This window comes from Trachypithecus francoisi, unplaced genomic scaffold (assembly GCF_009764315.1).
Source record: "Trachypithecus francoisi isolate TF-2019V2 unplaced genomic scaffold, Tfra_2.0 Lachesis_group20, whole genome shotgun sequence".
Taxonomy (NCBI): domain Eukaryota; kingdom Metazoa; phylum Chordata; class Mammalia; order Primates; family Cercopithecidae; genus Trachypithecus; species Trachypithecus francoisi.
In genome coordinates this window covers 44,914,407-44,925,672 of record NW_022681466.1, presented here as the reverse complement: position 1 = coordinate 44,925,672, position 11,266 = coordinate 44,914,407, and the positions used below count along the sequence as shown (strand labels likewise).

At 42.2% G+C, this 11,266-nt stretch overlaps 1 protein-coding gene across 1 annotated transcript in view; it reads left to right on the top strand.

Moving 5' to 3' along the window:
- The first annotated feature begins 31 nt into the window (after positions 1–31).
- Positions 32–11,266, top strand: part of EFCAB13 (EF-hand calcium binding domain 13) — a 121,381-nt gene continuing 110,146 nt past the window's right edge. The window contains exons 1-2 of the mRNA XM_033184098.1: positions 32–126; positions 3,683–3,797. Coding sequence (XP_033039989.1) covers positions 3,768–3,797 — 30 coding nt within the window. The 5' untranslated portion in view covers positions 32–126; positions 3,683–3,767. The remainder of the gene's footprint in view (positions 127–3,682; positions 3,798–11,266) is intronic.

Genomic DNA, 11,266 nt, shown 5'->3' with positions numbered 1-11,266 from the left:
CAGTCGGCGCGGAGGCGGTGTTGAGTTCAGCCGCTCCCCCACGGCCCCGGAGCCCCTGGGCGGTGGCGGTGGCCGTGACAGCACCGGCTCCACTGCGGCTAGGGCCCGCTCGGACCAAGGCGCTACGTGGGCGGAACGTCGGGCTCGGTCAGGTGACCACGGGGGCGGGGCCGCGCTGTGCGGGAGCCTGAGAAGGCTGCAGAGCTAGAGCCGCGCCTCCCGAGGGGCCCCAGGGGCCGACCGCAGAGAGCGCGGGGGCCTCGAGCCACGAGGGAGGGAGGGCAGCTCGGGCCGGTAGTGGGACCCTCGGGGGACAGGGGTGGGGAGGGGAGGCGAGACCCGCTGAGGAGTTGGGAGGGGAGCCTCCGAGGTGGAGAGTGGAGAATGCAGTAGGGTGCGAGGGAGGAAGGAGAACAGTGGTGGGCCTGGGTTAAAGGAGGGTTCCAGAAAGGAACAGTGAGGGGACCGAGTGGGACAAAGGGGCAGAGTGAAGGGTGACTGGGACTGATCAGGTGGTTCCTCAGAAATGGTGGTCGTTGTAGAAGGCTGGCGGTCCCGGGGGTTGGGTCACTTCCCTGCTCCTTCAGCGTGAGGCAGAGACCTCTATTAGGGCACCCATTTCCATCTTGCGGGTCGTTCGCGCACTAGCTTACAGGTCCTCTTTCTTCCCGTAGAAGTCGTTGGCTTCATAAGGGCAGGGTCTATGGGAAGCCACCTCAGCGTGGGTTCTTGGAAGAGGTGGAGGTTCACTCAACGTTTGTTACACAAATATGAAAACAGGGTGACGAGTGTTTGAATGTTCGTGAATGGCAGTAGCTGCAATGGAGTTGTGTATGCAGTTGGTGTTAATGACGTTTTCAGTCCCTCTAGCGAGGGAAAAGCGAGCGCGTGGGGCGGCTTGTGAGGGAAATGTGGCATGAAAGGAAAGAGGAAAGTATTTTGTGAAGGGATGTCATATAGAGTCACACTTCAGTGAAGCCGCCTTTGTTTTTCTCATCTTAAACCGTCACAGCCCCATTTTCCCCTCAGTTACTACCTTATTTCTCTTAATAGCATCACTCTCTCTCTCTATATATATATTTGTTGTTGTTGTTGTTCACTGCTGTATTCCTAGAGCCTGGGAGAGAACCTAGTTCATACTAAGCATGCAGACATATACGTTGAATTCATGGATAGAAAAGTGAATGGATAGATGACTGGAGAAGAGGGATACGACTTCCTCCATTTCTCTTGATTTGTTCCTGCAAATTCACAGAAGATAGGATTGAAACAGCTGAGAAACAATTATATTGTCAGAGTTACAGGAATAGACTTTCTAAGTTAATTTTTTCTTTTAAGTTTGGAGAGGCTTATGAGGTACCTGATTCATTCAGCAAATTAAGACCTGCCAACTTTTTGATAATCTGGTCAATAAATTACAGAACAATTGTTCCTTTCAAGATTTATTCAGAACGTGTCAACTCGGCTTAATTAAGCACTCTGATGATTTAAGAACTCTTGGTGAGCGGCCGGGCGCGGTGGCTCACGCCTGTAATCCCAGCACTTTGGAAGGCCGAGAGGGGCGGATCACGAGGTCAAGAGATCGAGACCATCCCGGCTAACACGGTGAAACCCCGTCTCTACTAAAAATATAAAAAAATTAGCCGGGTGTGGTGGCGGGCGCCTGTAGTCCCAGCCACTCTGGAGGCTGAGGCAGGAGGATGGCGTGTACCCAGGAGGCGGAGCTTGCAGGTGAGCCTAGATCAACCCACTGCACTCCAGCCTGGGCCACAGAGCGAGACTCCGTCTCAAAAAAAAAAAACAACAAAAAACAAGAACTCTTGATGAGTAGTTTAGTAGGAAGGGAATTTGTTCATTCATCCCTCTCTCTCTCTCTTTTCCCCTCCCTCCATCCCTTCCCTCCTTTCCTTTACTCTTTCCTTCATTGTGTATATACCATTGTATTTGATACTATGAGAAATAATTTTAAGAATGATAAGTTACCAGTCCCAGTTCTTTGTAAATTTGGCTAGTTGGTATAGGAGCTATACATATGAAAATTAAATACAAATACAAGGCAAATGATTAATGTCAGTTAAATAGTGAAGACAAGAATAGTGAAGACATTAAGTGCTATGCACAGTAGTTTAGAGGTAAAGATTCAACTGGTTGGAGAAGATCTAGAAGAGATTACATAGGATGGGTAACTGTGGAGACCTGCATGTTTTTCAGATATTTTCTGAGATGGATGGTTTCAATGTGCTTCTATTTTATTTTAACATATTTTGAATTCCAGGAATGTTGGACATATCACATTGAAAAATAATGACTATTAACATATGTCAGAAATAAATAAAAATGATTTTAAGTACTCTGTCTTCGTTAAAATATTAACACTTGCAGCTAAACTTTACAATAAAAAGATGATTATAATTAGCAATGTAATATAATGTAATATGGCTGGCACTGTGATAAATTAGCTCATCCAGTGTAACTCAGATGTAAGTTGAAAATGTGAAAATTTGAGGAATTTCTAAGTGTTGGTTATCACTTTTGCATAATGTGATAGTCTTTGGTTTGAAGTGAGGCCACACCATCTTTTCTTTCTGTTTTTGATACAGTCTTGCACCCAGGTTGGAGTGCAGTGGTGTGATCTTGGCCCACTGCAATCTCTGCCTCCCGGCTTCAAGCAGTTCTGTGCCTCAGCCTCCTGAGTAGCTGGGATTATAGGCGTGTGCCACCACACTCGGCTAATTTTTGTATTTTTAGTGGAGATGGGGTTTCATCATCTTGGCCAGGCTGGTCTTGAACTCCTGACCTTGTGATCCATCTGCCTTGGCCTCCCAAAGTGCTGGGATTACAGGTGTGAGTCACCATGCCTGGCTTTTTTTTTTTTTTTTTTTTTTTGAGACGGTCTGGCTGTATATCCCAGGCTGGAGTGCAGGGGTGTGATCTTGGCTCACTGCAATCTCCAGCTCCCGGATTCAAGCGATTCTCCTCCCTCAGCCTCCTGAGTAGCTGGGATTACAGGCGCATGTCACCATGCCCAACTAATTGATTTGTATTTTTAATAGAGACAGAGTTTCACCATGTTGGCCAGGATGGTCTCAATCTCTTGACCTCGTGATCTGCCCGCCTCAGCCTCCCAAAGTGCTGGGATTACAGACGTGAGCCACCGCACCGGGCCTACACCATCTTTTGTTTGCAGTAGCATTGTTTTGAGAGGCAATGTTCTATGGGACTGAAGACCACAGGCTTGGAGTTAAATTGTCTGAATTCAAATTCTATCTCCACTATTTGCTGGCTGTGTGATCTTGGGAAACTTGATCTCTTCAAGTTTTTATCATATTTAGCACACAGTAAGCATGCAGTAACATGGGTGATTACTACTGTCTTAGCAGTTCTGCTTCTCAGGGTTTATTTAAATAAACAGATGTACTTGGATTTCTCTGCTTTGTATGCCATTTGAAACTGGATTTCTCCTCATACCACAAAAGATAAAATTAAGGAACTGGATGATCTGTGATTTATAGTCTACTAACTGCTTTTTCTAGTGTTTGCCCACATATCTGTGTTGGTGAAATACTGTGTATCATACCCCAAGTCAGTGATACATTGAAGAGATAACTTCAGGTAGATAAATATAATTGCGTAAGTGTCCTAAACAAGCATATGCTTTTTTCTTTCTCTTTTTTTTTGGCAGGAAATCCTTTTGTACTATTGCTCATTCATACTTGTTCATCAAAGCCTGGAGTCCTTAAGGACAGAATTTACCTCTAAACAGAAAGATGGAAACTAACATACATTTATTCTGCCAGGTATTTATTTAAAACAGTTTCTAAAGATTTCTTCTTTTTAAAATTAGTTTATATTACCTCATATTCATAATCAGCAAGCAAATTCATAGAGTAATAGTTATAAGGAACTGGCCGAATAACTGAGATGACTTTTGAGTCTTTTTAGTGAACATATATTGAACTCCCATCCCAACAACCCATATAATACTCAGAGATCTTCTGTGGTGTACAATGACAGTATTTTGGTGGATAATTTTTGTGGAGATCAAAAGGGTTATAAACTTACATGAGAGGTTGTAGATAATGTAATTAATGATGTGAGAGTATACCCAAAAAATAATGTAGAGGACATCAAATTTCTTTAGCCCTCTTATCTGTGCTTCAGATTTTTATGCCCTTCTGTCTTTTTAGATGCCTCCGCCTTTTTTTCTTTTTTTTGCTGTCAAATAAGACAAATTTTTTCAAATAAAAACAAATCTGGACTTAGTAAGCAGAGACTTTATTCAAAATAATTATTGCAAGGGAAGAAAGGGACTATTGAAATTGGAAGAGGAGGAGGACTATTGCAATGGGAAGAATGCTGTGACTGTAAGATTTGCGGGTGTCTCAAGGGTTGGGCAGGAGTTTTCTTTTATAGAGAGAGGCTGGAAAGAACCAGGTGTGGGGAAACGGGATGAAACAGTAGAATGATTAGATAAGTAGATTGGAGAGTATTTTATCATGAAGTCAGTCTATTTTCTGATTATCAGTGGGGATAAAACAATTCAGCTAATAATTTATGACACAAAGAAAGGGAATTTTGAGGGGGTGTGTCTGGCATTGTCATAAGTAAACAAGGGGGGCATTCCAGAGTCTTACCTAAGTCATATGAGGAGGGGTGGTTTGCAGTAAGCCATTTTCCAGAACACAAAAGGGTGGGGGGATTCCTTTAACCCTCACTGTTTTCTGGGAGTTTAGGGCTCAAGTGAAATTCAGCATTGTCAATTGAGAGTCCTAATCTTTTTTTATTTATTTTATTTATTTATTTATTTATTATACTTTAAGTTCTAGGGTACATGTACATAACGTGCAGGTTTGTTACATATGTATACTTGTGCCATGTTGGTGTGCTGCACCCATCAACTTGTCAGCACCCATCAACTCGTCATTTACATCAGGTATAACTCCCAATGCAATCCCTCCCCCCTTCCCCCTCCCCATGATAGGCCCCGGTGTGTGATGTTCCCCTTCCTGAGTCCAAGTGATCTCATTGTTCAGTTCCCACCTATGAGTGAGAACATGCGGTGTTTGGTTTTCTGTTCTTGCGATAGTTTGCTGAGAATGATGGTTTCCAGCTGCATCCATGTCCCTACAAAGGACTCAAACTCATCCTTTTTTATGGCTGCATAGTATTCCATGGTGTATATGTGCCACATTTTCTTAATCCAGTCTGTCACCGATGGACATTTGGGTTGATTCCAAGTCTTTGCTATTGTGAATAGTGCCGCAATAAACATACGTGTGCATGTGTCTTTATAGCAGCATGATTTGTAATCCTTTGGGTATATACCAAGTAATGGGACGGCTGGGTCGTATGGTACTTCTAGTTCTAGATCCTTGAGGAATTGCCATACTCTTTTCCATAATGGTTGAACTAGTTTACAATCCCACCAACAGTGTAAAAGTGTCCCTATTTCTCCACATCCTCTCCAGCACCTGTTGTTTCCTGACTTTTTAATGATTGCCATTCTAACTGGTGTGAGATGGTATCTCATTGTGGTTTTGATTTGCATTTCTCTGATGGCCAGTGATGCTGAGCATTTTTTCATGTGTCTGTTGGCTGTATGAATGTCTTCTTTTGAGAAATGTCTATTCATATCCTTTGCCCACTTTTTGATGGGGTTGTTTGTTTTTTTCTTGTAAATTTGTTTGAGTTCTTTGTAGGTTCTGGATATTAGCCCTTTGTCAGATGAGTAGATTGCAAAAATTTTCTCCCATTCTGTAGGTTGCCTGTTCACTCTGATGGTAGTTTCTTTTGCTGTGCAGAAGCTCTTTAGTTTAATTAGATCCCATTTGTCAATTTTCGCTTTGTTGCCGTTGCTTTTGGTGTTTTAGACATGAAGTCCTTGCCCATGCCTATGTCCTGAATGGTATTCCCTAGGTTTTCTTCTAGGGTTTTTATGGTATTAGGTCTAACATTTAAGTCTCTAATCCATCTTGAATTAATTTTCGTATAAGGAGTAAGGAAAGGATCCAGTTTCAGCTTTCTACATATGGCTAGCCAATTTTCCCAGCACCGTTTATTAAATATGGAATCCTTTCCCCATTTCTTGTTTTTCTCAGGTTTATCAAAGATCAGATGGCTGTAGATGTGTGGTATTATTTCTGAGGACTCTGTTCTGTTCCATTGGTCTATATCTCTGTTTTGGTACCAGTACCATGCTGTTTTGGTTACTGTAGCCTTGTAGTATAGTTTGAAGTCAGGTAGTGTGATGCCTCCAGCTTTGTTCTTTTGACTTAGGATTGTCTTGGCAATGCGGGCTCTTTTTTGGTTCCATATGAACTTTAAAGCAGTTTTTTCCAATTCTGTGAAGAAAGTCATTGGTAGCTTGATGGGGATGGCATTGAATCTATAAATGACCTTGGGCAGTATGGCCATTTTCACGATATTGATTCTTCCTATCCATGAGCATGGTATGTTCTTCCATTTGTTTCTGTCCTCTTTTATTTCACGGAGCAGTAGTTTGTAGTTCTCCTTGAAGAGGTCCTTTACATCCCTTGTAAGTTGGATTCCTAGGTATTTTATTCTCTTTAAAGCAATTGTGAATGGAAGTTCATTCCTGATTTGGCTCTCTGTTTGTCTGTTACTGGTGTATAGGAATGCTTGTGATTTTTGCACATTAATTTTGTATCCTGAGACTTTGCTGAAGTTGCTTATCAGCTTAAGGAGATTTTGGGCTGAGACAATGGGGTTTTCTAAATATACAATCATGTCATCTGCAAACAGGGACAATTTGACTTCTTCTTTTCCTAATTGAATACCCTTGATTTCTTTCTCTTGCCTGATTGCCCTAGCCAGAACTTCCAACACTATGTTGAATAGGAGTGGTGAGAGAGGGCATCCCTGTCTTGTGCCAGTTTTCAAAGGGAATTTTTCCAGTTTTTGCCCATTCAGTATATTGGCTGTGGGTTTGTCATAAATAGCTCTTATTATTTTGAGATATGTTCCATCAATACCAAATTTATTGAGTGTTTTTAGCATGAAGGGCTGTTGAATTTTGTCAAAGGCCTTTTCTGCATCTATTGAGATAATCATGTGGTTTTTGTCTTTGGTTCTGTTTATATGCTGGATTACGTTTATTGATTTGCGTATGTTAAACCAGCCTTGCATCCCAGGGATGAAGCCCACTTGATCATGGTGGATAAGCTTTTTGATGTGCTGCTGGATCCGGTTTGCCAGTATTTTATTGAGGATTTTTGCATCGATGTTCATCAGGGATATTGGTCTAAAATTCTCTTTTTTTGTTGTGTCTCTGCCAGGCTTGGTATCAGGATGATGTTGGCCTCATAAAATGAGTTAGGGAGGATTCCCTCTTTTTCTATTGATTGGAATAGTTTCAGAAGGAATGGTACCAGCTCCTCCTTGTACCTCTGGTAGAATTCAGCTGTGAATCCATCTGGTCCTGGACTTTTTTTGGTTGGTAGGCTATTAATTATTGCCTCAATTTCAGAGCCTGCTATTGGTCTATTCAGGGATTCAGCTTCTTCCTGGTTTAGTCTTGGGAGAGTGTAAGTGTCCAGGAAATTATGCATTTCTTCTAGATTTTCTAGTTGATTTGCGTAGAGGTGTTTATAGTATTCTCTGATGGTAGTTTGTATTTCTATGGGGTCGATGGTGATATCCCCTTTATCATTTTTTATTGTGTCTATTTGATTCTTCTCTCTTTTCTTCTTTATTAGTCTTGCTAGCAGTCTATCAATTTTGTTGATCTTTTCAAAAAACCAACTCCTGGATTCATTGATTTTTTGGAGGGTTTTTTGTGTCTCTATCTCCTTCAGTTCTGCTCTGATCCTAGTTATTTCTTGCCTTCTGCTAGCTTTTGAATGTGTTTGCTCTTGCTTCTCCAGTTCTTTTAATTGTGATGTTAGAGTGTCCATTTTAGATCTTTCCAGCTTTCTCTTGTGGGCATTTAGTGCTATAAATTTCCCTGTACACACTGCTTTAAATGTGTCCCAGAGATTCTGGTATGTTGTATCTTTGTTCTCATTGGTTTCAAAGAACATCTTTATTTCTGCCTTCATTTCGTTATGTACCCAGTAGTCATTCAGGGGCAGGTTACTCAGTTTCCATGTAGTTGAGCGGTTTTGATTGAGTTTCTTAGTCCCGAGTTCTAGTTTGATCGCACTGTGCTCTGAGAGACAGTTTGTTATAAAGTACATTTGCTGGGGAAAGCTTTACTTCCAATTGTGTGGTCAATTTTGGAATAAGTGTGATGTGGTGCTGAGAAGAATGTATATTCTTTTGATTTGGGGTGGAGAGTTCTGTACATGTCTATTAGGTCTGCTTGCTGCAGAGATGAGTTCAATTCCTGTATATCCTTGTTAACTTTCTGTCTCGTTGATCTGTCTAATGTTGACAGTGGGGTGTTGAAGTCTCCCATTATTATTGTATGGGAGTCTAAGCTCCTTTGTAAGTCTCTAAGGACTTGCTTTATGAATCTGGGTGCTCCTATATTGGGTGCATATATATTTAGGATAGTTAGCTCTTCCTGATGAATTGATCCCTTTACCATTATGTAATGGCCTTCTTTGTCCTTTTGATCTTTGATGGTTTAAAGTCTGTTTTATCAGAGACTAGTATTGCAACCCCTGCTTTTTTTTTGTTCTCCATTTGCTTGGTAGATCTTCCTCCATCCCTTTATTTTGAGCCTATGTATGTCTCTGCATGTGAGATGGGTCTCCTGAATACAGCAGACTGATGGGTCTTGACTCTATCCAATTTGCCAGTCTGTGTCTTTTAATTTTAGCATTTAGTCCATTTACATTTAAGGTTAATATTGTTATGTGTGAACTTGATCCTGCCATTATGATATTAACTGGTTATTTTGCTCATTAGTTGATGCAGTTTCTTCCTAGCCTCGATGGTCTTTACAATTTGGCATGTTTTTGCAAAGGCTGGTACCGGTTGTTCCTTTCCATGTTTAGTGCTTCCTTCAGGGTCTCTTGTAAGGCATGCCTGGTGGTGACAAAATCTCTAAGCATTTGCTTATCTGTAAAGGATTTTATTTCTCCTTCACTTGTGAAACTTAGTTTGGCTGGATATGATATTCTGGGTTGAAAATTCTTTTCTTTAAGAATGTTGAATATTGACCCCCACTCTCTTCTGGCTTGTAGCATTTCTGCCGAGAGATCTGCTGTTAGTCTGATGGGCTTCCCTTTGTGGGTAACCCGACCTTTCTCTCTGGCTGCCCTTAAGATTTTTTCCTTCATTTCAACTTTGGTGAATCTGGCAATTATGTGTCTTGGAGTTGCTCTTCTCGAGGAGTATCTTTGTGGCGTTCTCTGTATTTCCTGAATTTGAATGTTGGCCTGTCCTACTAAGTTGGGGAAGTTCTCCTGGATGATATCCTGAAGAGTGTTTTCCAACTTGGTTCCATTTTCTCTCTCACTTTCAGGCACCCCAATCAGACGTAGATTTGGTCTTTTTACATAATCCCATACTTCTTGCAGGCTTTGTTCATTTCTTTTCCTTCTTTTTTCTTTAGGTTTCTCTTCTTGCTTCATTTCATTCATTTGATCCTCAATTGCTGATACTCTTTCTTCCAGTTGATCGAGTCGGTTACTGAAGCTTGTGCATTTGTCACGTATTTCTCGTGTCATGGTTTTCATCTCTGTCAGTTTGTTTATGACCTTCTCTGCATTAATTATTCTGGTTATCAATTCTTCCACTCTTTTTTCAAGATTTTTAGTTTCTTTGCGCTGGGTATGTAATTCCTCCTTTAGCTCTGAGAAATTTGATGGACTGAAGCCTTCTTCTCTCATCTCGTCAAAGTCATTCTCCGTCCAGCTTTGATCCATTGCTGGCGATGAGCTGTGTTCCTTTGCAGGGGGAGATGCGCTCTTATTCTTTGAATTTCCAGCTTTTCTGCCCTGCTTTTTCCCCATCTTTGTGGTTTTATCTGCCTCTGGTCATTGATGATGGTGACGTACTGATGGGGTTTTGGTGTGGGTGTCCTTCCTGTTTGTTAGTTTTCCTTCTAACAGTCAGGACCCTCAGCTGTAGGTCTGTTGGAGATTGCCTGAGGTCCACTGCAGACGCTGTTTGCCTGGGTGTCAGCAGCAGAGGCTGCGGAAGATAGAATACTGCTGAACAGCGAGTGTACCTGTCTGATTCTTGCTTTGGAAGCTTCCTCTCAGGGGTGTAGTCCACCGTGTGAGGTGTGGGGTGTCGGTCTCCCCTAGTGGAGGATGTCTCCCAGTTAGGCTACTCAGGGGTCAGGGACCCACTTGAGCAGGCAGTCTGTCCGTTCTCAGATCTCAACCTCCATGTTGGGAGATCCACTGCTCTCTTCAAAGCTGTCAGACAGAGTCGTTTGCATCTGCAGAGGTTTCTGCTGCTTTTGTTCTTGTTGTTTAGTTTTGCCCTGTCCCCAGAGGTGGAGTCTACAGAGACTGGCAGGCCTCCTTGAGCTGCTGTGAGCTCCACCCAGTTCGATCTTCCCAGGGCTTTGTTTACCTAGTTAAGCCTCAGTAATGGCGGGCGCCCCTCCCCCAGCCTCACTGCTGCCTTGCAGTTAGATCGCAGACTGCTGTGCTAGCAATGAGGAAGGCTCCGTGGGCGTGGGACCCTCCTGGCCAGGTGTGGGATATAATCTCCTGGTGTGCCCGTTTGCTTAAAGCGCAGTATTGGGGTGGGAGTTACCCGATTTTCCAGGTGTTGTGTGTCTCAGTTCCCCTGGCTAGGAAAAGGGATTCCCTTCCCCCTTGTGCTTCCCAGGTGAGGCGATGCCTCGCCCTGCTTCAGCTCTTGCTGGTCGGGCTGCAACAGCTGACCAGCACCGATTGTCCGGCACTCCCTAGTGAGATAAACCCAGTACTTCAGTTGAAAATGCAGAAATCACCTGTCTTCTGTGTCACTCGCGCTGGGAGCTGGAGACTGGAGCTGTTCCTATTTGGCCATCTTGCTCCAGAGAGTCCTAATCTTTTAAATTTATCCTTTTAGAAGATCTGACACTACTGTGTAAAACATGTACCTATAATGTAGTCTGAAAAATAATCTCAGAGACTCTTGAAAAGTGCTGAGATATGTACTTTATATCATATATATACACGTATATACATTTAAATTTACCTTTTTATACCTACTACTTTGTTGATTTTGCCCTTATAAAATGATTTTGAAGATGAATTCTTAAAAATTAATATTAAAGTATCATACCACTTTGTTTTCCTTAGACTGTATAATTTATACTTCCCAGATGGCTTACCTTTTACTACAGTGTTTCCGAGAT